The sequence below is a fragment of the Loxodonta africana genome, chromosome 10 (genome assembly GCF_030014295.1).
Source record: "Loxodonta africana isolate mLoxAfr1 chromosome 10, mLoxAfr1.hap2, whole genome shotgun sequence".
NCBI classification, from domain to species: domain Eukaryota; kingdom Metazoa; phylum Chordata; class Mammalia; order Proboscidea; family Elephantidae; genus Loxodonta; species Loxodonta africana.
The window spans coordinates 106,749,465-106,769,349 of NC_087351.1; the positions used below are offsets into that span (position 1 = coordinate 106,749,465).

The following is a 19,885-nucleotide window of genomic DNA, read 5'->3' on the forward strand; positions in this document are numbered from 1 at the left end:
TACTACCCATTCTAGTGGGTGCGAGATGGTGTCTCCCTGTGGTTTTGATTTGCGTCTCCCTAAAGACTAATGGGGAGCCTTGGTTCGAACCACTGGTTAAGCGCTTGGCTGCTAACCAAAAGGTTGGCGGTTTGAACTTACCAGCTGCTCTGCAGGAAAAAGATGTGGCAGTCTTCTTCCGTAAAGATTACAGCCTAGGAAACCCTGTGAGGCAATTCTACTCTGTCCTATAGGGTCACTATGAGTTAGAATTGACTTGACAGCAACAGGCTTGTTTTTGTTTTTTTTAAGGACTAATAACATTGGACATCCTTTCGTGTGCTTGTTGGCCATTTGTATATCCTCTTTGGTGAAATGTCTATTCAAGTCCTTTTCCCATTTTTTGATTGGGTTGTTTATCTTTTTGTTGCTCAATTGTAGAAGTTCTTTATATATTATGGATATTAAACCCTTTTCAGAGTCCCTCCAATTTTCTCGCAAGCAGAGGTTATTTCTTCAAAGTCCATGTTCTTAACTGTCTGTGTGAGTAAGAGTGTGTGTGTACACACTGCCTCCCAGTTCAGTGTAAATGTTCTTTCTGTAGTTTAAGACCAAGAAGAAAGGGCGAACTCTGCAGCATCTGCAAAATTATTGTAAGGTTATGTTCCCCGTGGATCCAGTTCTCCCTTGTAAAATTCTCAGTTGTTTTCTGGATGGTTTTTCACTGTCGATCTTAATAAAGCCAGGCACTTGCACTTGTATGTCCTATCCTTGGTTCAGTCCTGGAACATAGGAGGCACTCATTAGAAGAGAGTTGAATGAAAAAATGAGTTTGTCAGATGAGTTACACCTTTATGTTTCATGCTATTAATAAGAGGGGAATGGTGGACACCTATACCAGGGAAATGGATGCTCGATCCATTCCAACTTTAAGATTCTATCTTCCATTTGCATTGCAAGAAGAAAAGATGACTTTACTTTCTTTTAGAATCATAGAATTTAGGATTGAAAGGGAATTTGAAGACCATCTTCTTGCGTATCCTAAAATGTAGCCTTGAAAGTATGTTTCTCTTAATGGAAACTAGCAACATGAAGAAAGAAATATTGGCTTACAGATATTTGGATTAAGTGGTTGTCATTTACTGCATTAGAAAACAAAAGACAGTTATGTTTAGTTCAGATTTCTGAATCAAAAGTAAAGAGATATTCTACAATTAGGGGAAGCACCTCATCTGCATTTTTTTTTTCTACTAAACTTTACAATCTTTTTCTTTCGATTGGATCATTCCACATTGTAAGCAGGGTTTGAAGATGTTGCCTTGTTTTATTGTCTTAAAAAAACCTGTTTTATTGTCTTAGTCTAATGTATTTACTTTGAAGTAATTTAGAAGTTTACTCCCGATTTTATCTTTTTGCTGCTCTTTCGCAGGGTCTGTGTCTTTGTCTCGACTTCCAGTTTGATACTGTGGTTAAAGACCGACCCACAATATTGAGTAAGCTTTTACTCTTGCATTTTCTTAAGCAAGATATTCCTGCTTTGAGCTGGGAGTTTTTTGTCAATAGATTTGAGACGCTTTCTTTGGAAGCTCAGCTACATTTGGATTGTAACAAAGAATTCCCTTTTCCCACAAGTAAGTAAAACAAAGAATTTGCTTTCAATAGTCATAGTTCCTATTCTTGTGCTCACTAGAAAACCAGAAGCTTGCATGCAGTTTAATTCCCATTATGGGGGATGACTCGACTTCATGTACTGGTTCATCAGATGTTTATTGAGTATCTACTGTAGTAACTCACAGATTTAACCAAATTTTGGCATCAAAATCAGAATTCTTACCATTTCCTTGTGGTCCTATGATAATCCTTTTGTAACTGTGTGTATCTTAAATATTATTCAATCATTTGTGTTTATAATGCTGTTTGTGAGCAATTTCGTGAGATATATTTGTACCTCGCAAACTCACTCCTGCATGCTTATTGATCAGTTACCTGTGGCTCTAAATAAAATGGGGAAGATTTTAGTTACTCAACTATGGCTCCTGTGATATCAAAATTAAATAATTTAATCTTATGGTGTAAAGAAACAAATGATAGGCATTAGTCATGGTAGGCAGTGGTCATGATTACTTATCTATGCCTTGTCATAGAGGGAGATGAATAACTCATACATCCATGAGAGAATTTAATATGAAAAATATCCACAGGTAGATTGTTTCAGACTAGCCAACGAAGGAAAATGATAATTTCTTTAATTCCTTTCGCAAAGCTATCACTGCTGTAAGGACAAACGTTGCTAATCTCAGCGATGCAGCGCTGTGGAAGATCAAGAGGGCTCGCTTTGCAAGGAACCGCCAGCGGAGTGTGCGTTCCCTGAGGGACAGCGTGAAAGGGCCGGCGGAATCCAAGAGGGCACTCTCCCTTCCTGAAACCCTAACCTCCAAAATCCGTTGAGTATCTTCTCCCATCTTTCCACTAAATCCGTTTACTGCCTTTCTGAGGCTGACTTGCCATGTTGAATGTTCACAGAGAGTAGCATATTTAGCGAATGGAGCTCTTTCAGCAGGCTTGGCTTTCAGGTTCCCTAGAGGATCACCCCAGCAGGAGTTAAAGGCCATGGACGGCTTTCTCCAGTTTGGGGAGGAAGCCCGTTTTGAAATATAGAAGGCAGCAAATTCGTTAACACTTGGCATAAAAGTTAGAAGCAGCGTTTCTTCCTAAGTCCTAGAATATGAACGCTTGCCTCACCAGCCTTGTAACCCAAGAGCTTCTTCTATGAGATTTTTATGGGACCCATGACAGCTAAGGAGGCAGAGTTCAAATTTAGAATACATTTTCTTTTCAAGCATGATAGAAGCAGCCAACAATCCCCCAGGCAAACCAATAGTAATGATTGCTTTTGAAAAAGAAAAATTAAGCTGAGGAGAAGTTGAATTCACACCCAGCTTCATAAGGTAATTTGTAAATAAAAACAAACGTCACTGACAATTTTTATAAAGGGCCATATATAGCTGTTTTCTAAAGGTCTTTCTTTGTATCACACTTTTAAGGAGAACAGAATTTTTCTTAAATTAACAAATGACTAGAAAAACTCTAATAGAACAACAATTAAAAATGTATTACTAAATCACCATATTAATGCATGAGTGTATTTTAAACATATTACTAACTTATAAAATTTACTAAATAATTAAATAACTGAGATGATATTGATAAAATAACTCCATAAAACAGATTTCCTATCCTGTCGGAAGCTGTAAGGTTCGCTCTTCCACGGGTATTTATTAGAAGACAGCCTTATGCAACACAATCATTTTTAATCATAATTATGATGTGATTTGATTTATTACATTTTTCTCTATTTTGTGACAGTCTATGTGATGTTTTTCACATTGGAAGGGTCAGTGAAAGCCCTTTAAGCAGTCAGTAACCCAGCTTTTCAGGGAGTACAGATAATTAAAGATCGCCATTTCAGAGTAACCTGCCATAGAGCTAGGTTCCAGGTGAAACTGAATCAGGTCCTAGAAAGCAACATTTAGATTAAATAAATAATAATGATTTATATGAATTTCTCAGCTCTTTTATAACCTAATGGACCAGTCTGGGATATAACATTTATTTGTTGTTATTTTCTTGTTAAGTGATTCACATGACAATTTTGAAGACTGAGAATTGAATAAAATTGCAAGATGTTCTTGAAGTTCCGATAAAGCCCCCAAATTTTTGTTACATAAACATCATTTATGTGATGTTAATTACAAATAGGAAAAAATAAACTTGCCCTTGCTATTCAATACAGTTAGCACTGAGTATATTTTCTAGGCTCAAGTTGTCTTTAATGCTTATTTAAATAGAGTTGTTGTTGATTTTTAAGCTGTGAGGTTGACCAGGCATGAGCAGTCTGCTCCAGCTCTCGGTGGGACACCCGAACAGACACCAGGTGGGTACTTCCGGCGTTGAAGGGCTGTATGCAAGTATTTATCACAGGTGGACAAGGTAAAGAATGCAGTGTCTCTAACTGGACTGGAGTGAGATACTTAGGATTTGCAAACTCAGAAGGATCTTACCACAGACGTTCAAGTGTTTGAGCCCCTGATATAACAATTCTTTCCATTTGAATATTGGCAGGTTACTTTTGGTCCAGGTAACTTTTGGTTCAGTTAGAAGCATCCTGTTACCCGATTGTGCACCTTTTCCCAGACAGCCAGTATGACGAGAATTACATACAGTACTTAAGTTTGTATGTGGATTTACACATATAAATATGTATGTTTATATATATCTGCTTTTGGAAAAACATACATTTCACTGACACTGTAAAAGAGTATGCATTGGAACCACCATCATCCACTCATCCCCTCAGCCATTCCTGATCCTTTGCAACTCTACCTGCTCTGGCTTTCAGAGAAAAGAGGAGGATTGCCATTGTTTGAAGGGTTGTAGGACCACATTAGCATGGGACAGTGTAACAGTCATTCAATATTTCATGGTGTATTACATATTATCATGAAGTCACCTGAGGGTTAAAGGGACCCTGGCAAAGAGATTACATGTTATCCACATGATTGGCACCATGACTTGTTAGGAAGAGTGTGAAGATTTGGAATACCAACTTATTGGGGGGGGAAAAACCCCACAAATCTGGTAACACCAACCTGCTATAGAACATTGGATTTTCCATCTAAGGATAAGAGTTAAGGTAGACTTTTCAGAATGATACTGACACTCAGAAGGAAAATTTCAAGGAAGGAAACTTTTAAGACCATGTGTATTGTATGTTATAAAAACGAAGCTAGAAAGAGAGGGAGTGAGGGATGGGAGGAGGAGGAGGAGAGGGACAGCCCCGGAGATCATGAAGGCAACTAGCAGATATCGGCCAAAGTGTATTTTTCTGTTTTAAATTGATGAGGAAAAACGGAATAAAAGCCGCTTGGCAGAGTCCTTCTACCTTGTTCTATGCATCACTCGGTGTTGTGATTTTAAAAAAAAAAAAAAGGAATAAAAACAAAAACTTCTGATTCTGAGCTTCATTAAAATGCAAATTCTCTCCAGTTCCCCTTCAGTAAGGCCTTTTTGAGATTGTTCTCAGGCAATTTCATAAAATGCCTGTATTTGCCTTCTTTTGTCTTTTTGTCTTAAGGTTTAATTGAAAACCCTTTTTTTTAAAAAAAAAAAAAATTGTTACTCATTTTAACAATCTAACCAAACGAGTCCTCTAACGTCTCTTTGGGAAAACGTGTACGTACAACACTTGAAGTTAAGGAAAGCCTTCAGGCATCAAATTATCCCACCAAAGGCGACCAGATGGAAAAGGGACAGATGATGCCAGTGTTTAAATTAAATTTGAAGCTAAAAACTTCCAGAGAGGAAATTTACACGGCTCCACAATCAGCAAAACTCACTCAGGTTTGGAAACAGCTGGCCCAGTGTATAAAGCAATTGCAACCTAGTTTTCCGTTTGTGCGTTCGTATTTACTGGACATTGAATGTTTCAGCTTGGAAGCAGGGACAGGCCAAGATAATCATAAGACTGCAGGATGATTTAAAATAGCAATTAAATAGAAACTGAAAAGCTTGCTACTTAACAAACACTTGAGCTCCTCTGTGCAAGACCTCTCACTAAACAGGCCCGAAATACAGCAGATGCCCTCTAATTAGGCAGCAAGACTTAATTTTAATTGCTCTTTAGGCTGAAACTTTTGGCATTGGACTTATAGCATCTTAGAAGTTTATACATTCGAACAAGGAGCCCTGGTGCACAATGGTTAAGCCCTTGGCTGCTAACCAAAAGATTGGCGGTTCAAACCTACCAGTTGCTCTGAGGGAGAAAAGATCTAGTGATCTGCTTCTGTAAAGATTACCTACAGCCTAGGAAACCCTATGGGGGTAATTCTACACTATCCTATAGGGTCGCTGTGGGTCAGAGTTGACTCGACTGTACACACAACTACCTACATTTGAACCACCATGACTCTCTGGTCTTAGCTTTGCAACAGAAATACACTTCTGTAGAAGGTATAGTCTGCAAGGTTAGCAGAGAGCTGTACTCCTCTGTGACTTTTATGAATCAAATCAAAGGCCTTTGTGTATATGAGTAAGATTTATAGGCTATTAGAGCTGGAACATTAGGGATATGTTGATATTCTCATGTTACAGAACAGGAAACTGAGGTTCCTGGAAAGGAACAAGTTTCACAAGCTTATTGGTGGCAGATTGGGGTCTCAAATTCAGATGTCCAGATCTCTCCTAAAGGCATGTATGGTAAATGCAAGTAGGAGCGCAGCACCATCATTTATCCTACTTGATGAAATGTAAGATCTTTCCACTCACTAATCTGAAATTTGTGTAATTATAGTTGGGTGTAAGGTCTATTTTCATTGATACTATGAGAACCAGGGATTCTTTGTCTTTGGACATCCGGAACATGTGCTGGGAATTAATTGCATATAATGTAGCAATTATGGCATGCTGTATCAGCACAACTGGAGCTGTGGTGGCTCAGTGGGTAAGTGCTTGGCTGCTAACCAAAAGGCCGGCGGTTCGCAACCACCAGTGGCTCTGTGGGAAAAAGATGCAACAGTCTGCTTCTGTAAAGATTACAGCCTTGGAAATCCCATGGGGCAGTTCTACTCTGCCTTATAGAGTCTCTGTGAATCAGAATCAACAGCAGTGGGTTTGGTTTGGTTTATATCAGCATAATACTGAAAGAACATTATCAACCCCGTGTGAGCACAGACAGCTTAACGATATCTTGTTTCTCATTCCCTGGAATGAAGAAACAACAGTAGGTATATAGTAACAATAGTAATAATACTTGATAGAAGGAATACCTCTTTACCTATAGAGTATTTTTATGCAAATCATCTCATTTCAATTTTCACGACAGCTCTGAATATATGTAAAGTATTATTATTTTGTCACTTTACTTACAGACAAGAAAACTTGAGGTACTGAGGGTTGAAGTAGTTATGTCTAGATGACTTACTCAAGGTCACATATAATTAACCAGTTAGGGGCGAACTGAGACTTGAGTCTAGGAGACTCGAGTCTAGGAGACTTGACCTGCTTTCTTCCTATTCTAACTACTCTTGATGGTCCCAGGGGAATAGTTTTGCCCTGTAGGGCATGTGGGCGCCAGTCTAGTTATAAAGCTGACCTAGGCATTTGGGCCTGCTACAGCATGGCATAAGCCCATGAAAGTCCAGACTGAAGGACCTTCCCAGTTAGGACCCCCAGATTGGTCCAAGCCATCCAATCCCTTACAAGGCTTGGATATCCCAGTGCCACTCCAGCCTGCAGAGAAACCTTGAGAATCCTCAGTCTAAACTTGTATCTGCAAGAGAAGGTGCCCAATACTAGTTGCATTGGTAACTGTCTCTTGTATTGACATTTCCTGCCTCCCCATAGTGTCCCTGACTAGAATTCAAAAAAAGAAATTTCTCATTGGGCTTTCTCTTTCTTTCTACGGATAACTTACAATTCACTTTCTTTTTTTTTTAATTAGCCTGTAGGATGCTTATTGATCATTAAGATCCAATAAATCAAAGGGTATAGTTGCTTTTGTAGGAATGCTCTTGTTTGAAATTATGTTTTGGGAAAATGACCATTTTTATTCAACAAACATATGTTAGGCACCTGCCATTCTAGGAAATAGGAAGAAGGCAAAGATCCCTCAGAAGTTTCTATACTCTCAAATTCCTTATAGTCAAGCCAGAGAGGTGGAGTATGAACATAAGTAAACTCATCTGAAGTGAAAGTGATAATATTACAGGATGGCTCATGTCAAATGCAGTCGGAAGAGTACTTTCTGCCAACTGGAGGCACCAGGGAAGGCCTTGTGGACAGAGGGCTTTTCAGCTAGACCTTGACTAGTGGATAAGATGAGGTCTGGCAACAGGATGTGGGGTACAGAGAGGCAAAGGCAGGGCTGGGGAGATAAGTGGGTGTGGAGTTAGTCACAGGCCTGAGCTCACATCCCTTTTGTGGCTGCATGTACATACAACACAAGTGCTGTCAACAAAGCTTGAAGCTGCATTGATGAGCTGAGGAGATCAGTGAGGTAGTGTAATCAGAACTGCCGACATAAGACAACCACATTTGTAGTGTTTGTTGACTTCTCTGGATCAAACACAATAAGCTTTCGGACCAAGAGCCATTTCTTTCTGTGCCTAATTGTCACTTGTTGGTTTGGCAGAGGGGTCAGTGAGTCAGTTTGCACAGAGGAGTCTTCCCTACTTCCCGAGCCACTTCCCTACTGCTCTGGGACTTCATCAGTTTCTTTCCTACATAGAAGACAAGGTCTGAATATTTAAATTCAATTCAACTAAACAGATCTTTATTGACAGTGAGCATGTACTATCTGTCAGACTCTGTTCCATATTCTGCAAGGGATATAAAAATGGGTAAGACATAGCCCCGCCTTCAAGGAGCCTGTCTTCTTGTAGGGAATAAGTGAAAATAGTTTGGCCTTGCATTCTGGTTATTTGCCACATGAGAGATAAAAACACAAAAACCCATTACTGTGGCGTCGATTCCGACTCATAGGTTTCTGTGGTGATGTGAGAGCTAGGATGTGCTAAAGGACTTCCTCCTTTCTCTCTCCTGTCTTGCCTCCTTTCCTGTCTGGAAAAATTCACAGAATCCAGGGATCACATCCAATTGCTGAGAGGAGGGTGGGCATATGTAATAAGAATGGCTTCTGGAAACCAGACCCACAGGCTAGAATTGGGGGTGGGGGGTGGAGGAGCACCGTGCAAGATGAAGAGAGCATTGTGAGTGAAGACATGACGGTGGGAAAATGTTGGCTACGTCCTGAGATCCACGAATAGTCCCGCTTGTAAGAATGTGGACTGCTTGGGGTGAAGAAATAGGAGGTAAGTCTGGAGATGCAAATCCTGATCCTGCCTGGTTTCAAACCACCTGGATCTATAAAATTGTGTTACACTTAGGGGGCTCAGTCAGTGGTACAATCGTATGGACAAGCAGCGACGGAGCCAGTTCACATTAAAGTTAGGGTCGGATAGCTCTGCCTCCTTGATTATAAAAATACTTACATTTTTCTTTATAGAAACAATAAAATCAAACCTCTTCACATATTAAATCCCTATGGTTAAGACAGAAAGAGGAATTTCATAGACTGGAATTCAAAACTACTAAGTGTTTTAATTGCCACACCTTAGAGAAAATCTTATAGGTATTTAGTTGAAAAATGGAAATTTTGTACCCTTTATAGATACTTAAAACAGTAATATTGTCTTTATAAATTATAGAGGAAATTTCAGCTTTTCTACAGCTCATTTTTCGTTAAAGACTTGATTAAGGTAACTCTTCTTTATGAAGAGTGTATCGTTTAGTTACAAGCTTCCTCGATTTTAATGAAAGACCAATACACAAAGCTCAGACTTACAAAGCCTGCAACTGGAAGGGTAAATTATTGGAGTGAGAAGGGATTTTTGTTTGTTTGTTTCCTCGCTTTATGTGAAAGTTTCCATTAACTAATACTTTTTTTCAGTACATTTGACAATTTGTTAGTCACTCACCACAGGCTATTCAGGACGAGCAAGGTTAAGAGAGGCAAAGTTAAATTTAAAGCACTGAAGATCATTGAGGTGAATAAAACAAGAATAAGGCATTTATAAGATGATACTTAATAGGAAAATATGATTTTATGGGAAAAGTTAAGGCCTCTACACCTTTTAAAAACACGTCTACTTGTAATGGGAAGAGGAGTTTTGAAATGTTCAGCTGAACTGTGATGCTTTATTTTCTAGACTTGAACTTGGATAAAATGAAATGGGGGCTGGGCTCCTTGTTGTGCCCCTTCCCAGTTCTACTTTTAATTTGGGGGCTTTAGAGTCAAGCCTGTCTGGACTTGGAGGTGGCTGAGGGGGACTCACTGATACATGTTGTCTTACCTCTTGCCTCCTAGAGCTAAAATGAATTGAAAAGTGAAGCTAGATTGTAACAGCCATCGCTTGCTGCTACAATAACATTGAACCCTGCAGGGCACCTGGGTCTTCTTGTCACATTCTTGGCCCAAACTTGCTTGAAGCAGTAACTTCTTTCTAGGTATAAAGTAATACTCTGGAGGGGGGGAAAAAAGATTAAATATTTTTCAATGCTGAGAAGATAGCTCTCTAAACGTTTTCTTTTTTGTTCTACAAGGATTTATATATTGGCTGGATCCTACATTTCAAACATGTAGATAAAACATGAAGTGATGTTTCACATTTCTAACCTTTTAGTGAAATAGGGTATTCCACTCACATTGATTTTTTTTTTGGTGGTCGATACATGCCTAACAATAACGATAATATTATCAATCTAGCGAACGCTTTTCGCGTGTAAAACACTACAATAAACAAATCTCTAGGTTTTATTTAATAACCTTTGGTAAAAACATTCTTTAAAGTATATTGCACACATCCATTTGCTCATGAACAGACTCTGTGGGACAGAAAATGTTAATGTTCCAAGGTTGTATTCAAGTGTGTCAGATGACTTCCCCATATGTTAGAGGCTCTTGGACTAAGTTGGTTCTGCTGTCTCTTCACTCATTGTCCACTGTCCCTTCTCGAATTGTCACTTTTGGACAGACTAACTTCCTCCTGATCGTCTGGGGAAACTAGACAACCAAGCTTGTTACCTTATATGCAGTTTTAAACTAGTAAATTCTGAATTTGAGACTAACTTCATGCCATTGCTCCAGAGAAAAGTGTATTGGCTTGAGACAAGTGTTTCTTATATCTTGCTTCTCTTGACTGTGTCCTGGAAGACTGAGATTTTGCCGTGTTAATTGAAGACATAAGGCTGTGTATTAGCATCTAGCTCTTTGTCTCATCCTGTATGCCATAGTTACAACAGATGTAACCAAGGTTTGGTTTATAACGGTTCATGATCAAAGTTTGTCACCGTTTACTAGAGCTTTTCCTCTCAGGATGAGAGATGAGAATGTGCTGGTCTAACCCACCAGGCAAATAATTTGTTTTCAGTCTAGAAATTCTGATGGACAAGAATGTAAAGGGCATTTTGAATAAGTCTCAAAACATAAATACAGAAGAGCAAATCTCACTCTTCCTCCTCCAGAAACCCTAACCCCAAACCAGAAAGGGCAGGAAAACCAAAGGGCATTTTTGAAAAATAACAGAATAGTCAATGTCAGGGGGTAGCTCATATGTAATTATTTATTAGACTAAGAGGAAATCGAGGTGCTTAAAGGTAGTTTTTTCTTCCTGTGTGAACTTTTCAGCTCACCTTCGTATGGTGTTTTTCAGAGTTCATGCTCCTCTCTTTTTGTTCCCCCACAACCTGTATGCTTTTCACACACACAGTAGGGCTTATAATTTGCTATTTATAACTTTGGCTCTATCACTCAAAGAGTACACACTGCTAATATATCTTTCTGAAGATTTGGAAAAGAAAACTTTTTTTTTTTTTTTCACCAGCTGACTTCTGAATAGATATGCTAACAAAGCAGAATAACCCAATGGGTGTTTTCATGCTCAGTGGGTTTTAGAATATTATTTTGTTGTTATCCTTATGTGTTTATTTTTTTAAGTCTTGAAGGGAAACTTCTCTTTCTCTTTACCTGGGGATAAAACCTTGCCAAGATACTAAAAATTAACAAAAAATGCCAAGTTTACTTAGATATTTGTCTTTCTGTTCAAGGATAGCACGCTATTGCTTCGTAGTGCTCTAATTTTATTGCCACTCCCTTATTACTCCAGGAAATGAACTTGGTTGTTGACCAACTTGGTTGTTAAGGAACACAAAACTTTTGCCCCTAGATTAATGCTTTGCTTAGTAGGCCATATTGTGTCTTTCAGTTTCACATCTAAAGCAGAAACTTTAAATATTTAGTGGAAGCAGAAAGGGTGCTGCTTTATCAATACCTAAGTGAGATTTCAGTGTGAATTCTTTGTGGGGGAGCCGCCCACTGATGGCCTTTCTTGTACTGACAGGACAACAGTCTCCTGAGAATGACAACACCATCAAGGACCTGCTCCCAGAGGATGCTGGGATAGACCACCAGACAGTTCACCAGCTGATTACAGTACTCATGAAGTTCATGGCCAAGGATGAGAGCAGCGCTGAGTCAGACATCAGTAGTGCCAAGGCCTTCAACACAGTCAAGCGGCACCTGTATGTCTTGCTTGGCTATGACCAACAGGAAGGTTGCTTCATGATTGCCCCTCAAAAAATGCGCCTGTCAACTTGCTTTAATGCGTTCATTGCAGGAATTGCCCAAGTAAGTGGAATAACTGCTCTCGGAGGTCACACCATTAGGTTTTTAGTAGAACCAAACCATTAAATTCTTCTTAGCCACCATTGGTTGAGTGTAAAGGCTTGTGCACGTCGTTGGGTTACTTGGTATTAGGCCGGGGTGTGTGGAGGGGAATACAAAGTTGAGTAACACTCAGAAGCTTGGTGCTATGAAAGGAGTGTGGGAGTTTTTTGTTTCTGTCCCCTCCTCCTGCTTTCCTTTCTTGGCTTCAAGTTGAGAAAGTTGAGTTAATCTTACAACTTACTTCATTGGTACATGCAGGGATTTGTCCATGTTTGTCTACTGCTTCTTACTGCTGTATTTTATACCATCGTATACATCTACCATACTTTACATACCGATTCCCCTAGCAATGGACACTCACGTTGCTTCCGACTTCTCACTATCCCAAACAGCTCAGTGATGAACATCCTTGTACATGTACCTTATTGACCAGTGTGGAAATCCCCTTGGAATATGGATCCTGGGGCAGAATTACTGGATCGTGGGGTACATGTATGCCTAATTTGACCAGTGCTACAAATATCACTCTCCAGGATGGCTGCACTGTTCCGCAAAGGGCATAGGATTGCAGGCTAGAGAGACCAGATATGAATTTCAGCACTACCACTTATTAACTGTTATAGCCTTAGACATTCTCTGCTTGCTTGCTCACTGGTAACAAATATTTTTTGAGAGAACAGAGACAACATATTGCAAAGCACCATAATCAGTCTCATAGCAGGAACTCAATAGATGGTAGCTATTATTATCAATTAGCTCAAATAGATTATAATATAATGAACACAGGTAAACAAAGTGATAGCAGTAGTATGTAGTTGTCCCTAGCTGATGCTGATGACCGGGTGGATCACCACTGATACTCAGATGTCTGTGATGGAAAGAGAATATACCATTTCAGATACCAGGTCAACCCTTTCTCCCTCTTTCCGTCCTTCTCTCCCTCCCTTCCTTCCTTCTTGCCTTCCTTTCTTCCCTTTTTCACTCTAAATGCATGTTATGCATGTTTAGTTTAGAAATATAAGCAAACATTTGGAAATGAAAATAAAAATCTCCAGAAAAGCCATGACAAAAATAACTTACTAACATTTTAGTATATACCACTTATTTATTGGCCATGAGTATTCATATTTTGTGATATGCCTGTTAAATATTTTGCTCCAGTTTTTTGTTGGGTTCAAATTTTTTCTTTTGATTTTTAAGTGTTCTTTGTAGTTTTCCTTCAATTATTAGTTTTTTTTTCTATTCCAGGTTATGGACTATAACATTAACTTGGGAAAACACCTCCTCCCCTTGGTGGTTCAGGTGCTCAAATACTGCTCTTGTCCTCAACTTCGGCATTATTTCCAACAGCCACCTCGTTGCTCCCTCTGGTCCCTGAAACCTCACATTCGGCAGATGTGGTTGAAGGCCTTGCTTGTCATCCTCTACAAGGTGAGTTGCCGAGGTCACTTCTTTTTTGTTATGATCATTCTCTTAGAGAGTACAGCATGAAAAGAACACCTAAGAGAACTGAGTTGGAGGTTTCCATCAGAGGAAGGCTTATGATGTACAATTAGTGTTGAGAAGCAAAGAGCTATTGCAATGAAAATAGAAATGGAGACCAAGCCAGTGTATACTCTAAAAATGTTTAAAATAGAAAATGATTAATTTTAGGACATGGACCAACAACCTTTGTTTATACTCAGAATCTCATATTTTATCTGAGTATTAATTATTATGTCTGTCAGAAAACAAAGAAGATATTTAGCATTGTATTCATACACCAAATATTTAAGCCAAATAATTACATTGAAAGGAAGTGTAGCTATGAACTGGCATGCACTGCTGTCAGTGGTTCGGTTTAGGAGGAAGAGAAGGTGGCCCCTGGTAAAAATAAGGCCATGATAAGAATCTGTGTCTTCGCTTTTCTGTATATTTCTTTGTATCCTTGAGAAAAATATCTAGCAAGATCAGGTGGGAAAACGGACCCTTAAAAATAACCATTTATATTTTTCTCCCTCCGTTTGATTGAGCAGTATCCGTACCGAGACTGTGATATCAGCAAGGTCCTGCTGCATCTGATTCATATAACAGTCAATACACTCAATGCTCAATATCATAGCTGCAAGCCCCACGCCACGGCAGGACCTCTGTGCAGCGACAACAGTAACATAAGCAGATACAGCGAGAAAGAAAAAGGTACTTTACATATCTGAATTCTATCCCAAACTTAGCTGGAATATGTAATATGTTTCTGGACACTGCTTTTCTTAAGAGATAGAGGAGAGCCCCCAGATATCATTCTGGAGTAAAAAAAAATCATTTGTTCATTAATTTTCAAACTTCTTCCATGAATGTTGCTGCCTTAATTTTTAGAAAAAAATTTGCTGTTTGGTTAAGGAGCGTTGTAAGCCTTTTCTTACTTGGAAATACCTTACTTTAGGACTGTGAAGTAAATCTTGGTCAGCCCTCAGTGGAGCTGTCATCTTATAGGTCTTTAGTTTGCTCCTGACCTCTGTGCTCACGGAAGTTGAATGGATTTTAAATTGCTGAAGTGCTCTTTCCTATCCTCTTTATTCAACAAGTAGTGATTTAAGGTGACTGAAATGAAACATTTTTGTTGCGTAAGTTCAAATTATTTCCAATATCAATGCCTTTTCTGTTAATAATTTATCCTCAAAGGACACAGTAGAATTAAACTTTAGATAAAATAAAAGTGCAGCCTGATTGTTTCCAGGGGTGAGCTGAAGAACCAAGGTATATATCTTTAGTGGATGTCAGGGGATGACTTGACTTGTAAAAGGTGACGTCACCTAATTCAATCCTAGGAGAAAGCCAAGAGTTGATGACCCTTTGTAGTGTCAGTACAGTCTGTTTGGTCGGACTGTTACTGGAAATTTCTCAGTAGGTTGGATGGTAGCCCGTGTTCCATTGTTCATTTTTTGCTGAAAGGTCCAGGTGTCTAGGTTGGCCAGGGCCAGTGCTGGTACCATTCAGATCTTCCCTGAAGAAGATCTATCTACCAGCTTAGGTCCTAGTTTCTGGAAAATTGGGTATATTTGGCTGAACTATGGATATCCTCAGTCTGGGTTTAGTCTGGATGGGAGGCACCATCTTAAGGTCTTTCCATCTCTGTCATTCAGTATATTTGGAGAATTATTTCAAAGTTAGATAATGGTACTAGCGTTAACTATTTGCTGGAAAAACTGTATTTTTCAAAGAATCTCTTAAGAGTGAAAGTAAAAAAAAAAAAAAACCGTATCATTGTGTTGTATCTCCTTAGAAACATGGGAATTTGATAGGCTTTCTCATCTTTGTGGAAGTTCAATGGGGGTGTGGTATCCATTCCAAAATATGAATGGTCATTAACATTTATTTTTCATTTTGGCTAAAAAGATGAGAGTGTTTATTTTGTCTAATATTTGCTGCTCCGAGTTTCATTTACATGTGACTCTCATGTGTTAGGACAGGATCAGCCCTTAAAACTTAACCCTATGCTTTTGTACCCCCCTTGTACTGATTTTTTTTTTTTTTCTAAAAGAGTCTTAAATAATCAGAATCACACCCGAGACTTATTTTGTCATATAGTTGGACATGACTCTTTCAGCAGTAGGTTAATTCCATTTAGTGTTGTGTTAAATGCATTTTAATAGCCTTTTCTCTTGTTTTGTACGTGGTCTTTGACCTTTCAACAGGGTGAAAGAAGAAAATTTCTTAGGTAAACTTTGTGGGTTGCAAAGTAGCAAGCATTTCCTGATCAATTTGTTCTTGGATTTAAAAGCGAGGAAATGGGGGTAGAAGAGGACATAGAAACAAGTTCAGTAGGCACTCAAGTGACAAATTGGCTTACGGGGCCTTAGGATCCTTAGAGTCAAAGATTCGTTCTGGGATTCATGAGCTCCATGATACTTACACTTGGCCACCTCTTCAGAGGAGAGTCTTAATTTAATAGAAGGAAATGTTATTTTCTGTTCTCTTTTTCCTTTGTTTACTTTTTCAGTCCATAATCATTTGTGGAGCTTTTGAGATGACAAGTGGCTTTTCTAAGCTTTTTCTGTGTGTTGTGTGTTTCATTACCAAATGTAGAGTACAGTATTTTGCATTCACAAACTATAAGGTGCATGTACTGTTAGGCTGTGTCTATGCCAGTTCCCAAATCCCAGGAAGGCATATATTTTTGGAAAGGTCAAGACCCACCCATTTTATTTAATTTCCTTTTGTGAAAGTAGCCTGGAAATTCATCAAAAGCAGGCAAGTTCAAGCAGTGTCACAGACTCTTAGAAAAGGTAGCTGACATCGATGGTCATCTAGTTTTAAATACATTGGAAAAGTTTCCCCGGGAAGGGAAATATTGAGATGCCTCTTGAAAATGCTGCCAATGATCATGTGGAAAATAATGAGCAACCCTGTAACAGGTTGCTATGCCCAACGTATGGATAATTTGACTTCTGGATGAAATAGCAAGACGTGGTTAGACTGGGGCTGGTGCGGGAGCCACCCCAGACTTTGTTCCCTAATGCTTTCATTGAAATGCTTGTGTAGACACAGCCTAAGAGAGAATAACCTCTTAAGTGTAATTTTGACTTTCTCTCCCCAATTAGAGGAAGATAGTGTTTTTGATGAATCTGATATTCATGATACACCTACTGGACCCTGCAATAAAGAGTCTCAAACTTTTTTTGCAAGATTGAAAAGGATAGGCGGCAGCAAAATGGTGAAATATCAGCCGGTTGAGATGAATGTTCAGAGAAGTATGAATTTTTTCTCTTAGTAATTTTATGCAGAAATGTTGTACTCTACTGTTTGTTTGGGGTGAAATCTTAATTTTATTATGTTACTACACATTTTGATACCGTTGATTTTTATATATATGTATGCACAAACAGTATATATATATACACACCTATATATATACATGAGTTGACAGATACATCATTAATGTCATGATCGTCTTAGAGGGCCATTGCTTAATTTGATTTGTTGCAAAATGTTTGCTTCTCCTCCATACGATTTGAATACAGTTTCCTAGATCTGCCTCAGCCAAAACTGATCCTCCGCTCCTGTGCACAAACGCCTAGAGCTGAGGAATTATCCTGAAGCCTGATTTTGGAAATAAGATCTCAAACTGCCATTGTGGTTTTTTTCATTCCAAAGTTTTCCCCGTTTTTGAAATTAGAATGAATCTTCCAAAACCTTGGCCAGAAAGTCAGTTTTCCCTTCTGGTGGAGCTGGGATTGTGGTTATGATTTATGCCAATCGTATGCCCAAGTACGAGGGGAAAAAACGGTGAAATCTCCAAGGAAAATAGTACTAGCTTTTTCTGTTTTAATCAGGTGAAATAGAACTGGCTGAATATAGAGAAACGGGTGCATTACAAGACAGCATTCTACACTGTGTGCGAGAAGAAAGCATTCAGAAAAAAAAACTGCGCTCTTTAAAACAAAAATCTCTCGATATAGGGAATGCAGACTCCCTCTTGTTCACATTAGATGAACATCGTAGGAAGTCCTGTATAGATCGGTGTGACGTAGATAAGCCTCCCACCCAAGCTGCCTACATCATACAAAGACAAAGTGACCACGGACGTCCCAGACAGAATTCCGCGACACGGCCTGATAACACCGAAATCCCTGAAAACCCAGCTATGGAAAGTTTGCAAGAAACTCGAAGACCTGTAATACCAGAAGTTAGGTTAAACTGCATGGAGACATTTGAAGTGAAAGTTGACTCTCCAGTAAGATTTGCCCCTAAAGAGGATTTAGATCTGATAGACTTGTCCTCAGATTCCACGTCAGGGCCTGAAAAACACTCTATAGTCTCAACATCTGACAGCGACTCTCTTGTGTTTGAGCCTCTTCCCCCTCTCAGAATAGTCGAGAGTGATGAAGAAGAGGAGATGATGAACCAAGGAAATGATGGTGGCTCTGGTCAAAATGCCGCCTCCTCCCCGTCAATCCCCAGCCCTCCCTCTGTCCTCAGCCTCAGCTCGACTCCCCTTGTGCAAGTAAGCGTGGAGGATTGTTCCAAAGACTTTTCTTCAAAGGACTCGGGAAAGAGACAGTCAGCAGGTAACAGGGACTCCGATCTCATAGCTCTGGAAGACCTCACAGACTCCGAAGAATTATCAAAGCCAGAGGGGCTGCCAGAGCTTTCCTGCGGCAGCCCACTCACACTTAAGCAAAAAAGAGACCTCCTTCAGAAGGCTTTTGCTCTCCCTGAGATATCAATGGACAGTAACCCTGACCTCAGCATGGTGGAAGGGAAGCCTGGGGTGCCGACTCCAAGTGTCGGGGCGAAAACAGTCCTCCTAAAAGTTCCAGAAGATGCTGAGAATCCAACTGAAAGTGAAAAGCCTGAAACCAGTGCTGACTCGGATACAGAGCAGAACCCTGAAAGGAAGGAGGAAGAGGATGGAGCCGAGGAGTCAGAATTTAAGATTCAGATTGTTCCCAGGCAGAGGAAACAGAGAAAGATTGCTGTGAGTGCTATCCAGAGAGAGTACCTCGACATTTCCTTCAACATTCTAGACAAACTGGGAGAACAGAAAGATCCAGGTGAGTCCTTCTCTCTTCTTTCTCCCAGTCTTACCTTCCAGTTTGTGCATCTTACCTGTCAGGGTTTGGCACTAAATATGCATCCAACTCTAAATCTTATAATGTCAGGGAGTGGCATTATAACTGCTTCATCATCACTCTGAATCCTTCCTGCTTACTAGAGTAGGTTGGATCTGGATGTGGTTCTAGGATGTGGTTCTACTGGCTCCATCAACATTTTTGTATTTGTTGTTTCTAAACACTGAAGTTGGTCCTTGACCACCCTTGGCAATAAGAGACAATTCATATCAAGATATTTCAAATCTCATTTTAGCCTTCCGCGAACAACAGAAGCCATTTATTTGAACTCTTTTGCCTGCCTTCCTTCCTTTTTGCTATACTTTGGTGAGCTATGACATAGTCCAAAGGAGGAACAAAAGTGAAGGGCTAAAAATAAAGCAATGACTGCTTGCAATGATTAAGAATTGACTGTATAATCATTTAGCTGATTACATACACTTACCAAATATCAGCAGTCTGGTGGACAGTCTGTACTCTTAGGAACTAAAAAATGCCAGTTACAACCTAGATCCTAACATATAGGCACTTCTTGACAGTGATGTGGTCTCAACACTGTGATTTCCTGCTTCAAGTACCATTTCTCACATCCTTGGAGGCACTGTTTCCAGGAAAGAGAACTTGAAAAAATGGCAAGCCAGTAGGCCACCTCACCCTAAAACGCAGTCTCTTGAAGGATTACTCTACTTCTGTTTGGTGCATTTTTTTATTTCTCAGTTCAGATCTAAAAAAAAAAAAAAAAATTGTTAGGGAGGATTATTTTAGTAGAGTCATAGACTACGGAACATTGAGAACTGGTGAAGATCTTAGGGACCTCATTTTATACGAGAGGATACTGAGCTTAGAGGAGGGCTGTGGCTTGCCATAGGTCACACAGTCAGGCAGTAAGGGTGCCAGGACCGTTCTCCAGACTCTAGCCCTACTTTTCCCACTAAGAGGGACTCCTAAGAGAATGGGCTCTGCTCCTCGCTTTTCCTTGGGCATCTCAAGAGGTTTCTAGCCAGAAGGTGATCTGTAACATCTGTTGGATGAACAT

General features: G+C 39.6%; 1 protein-coding gene across 3 annotated transcripts in view; it reads left to right on the top strand.

The window, feature by feature from the left end:
- UNC79 (unc-79 homolog, NALCN channel complex subunit) overlaps positions 1-19,885 on the top strand; it is a 202,209-nt gene that overhangs the window by 106,284 nt on the left and 76,040 nt on the right. Inside the window, exons 22-29 of one of the 3 annotated variants that reach the window (XM_064292905.1) lie at positions 1,409-1,610; positions 2,243-2,422; positions 3,848-3,913; positions 11,934-12,220; positions 13,508-13,690; positions 14,275-14,437; positions 16,840-16,989; positions 17,572-18,792. In XM_064292905.1, coding sequence (XP_064148975.1) covers positions 1,409-1,610; positions 2,243-2,422; positions 3,848-3,913; positions 11,934-12,220; positions 13,508-13,690; positions 14,275-14,437; positions 16,840-16,989; positions 17,572-18,792 — 2,452 coding nt within the window. The remainder of the gene's footprint in view (positions 1-1,408; positions 1,611-2,242; positions 2,423-3,847; positions 3,914-11,933; positions 12,221-13,507; positions 13,691-14,274; positions 14,438-16,839; positions 16,990-17,571; positions 18,793-19,885) is intronic. The other 2 variants (XM_064292906.1, XM_064292907.1) reach the window with 2 other exon arrangements.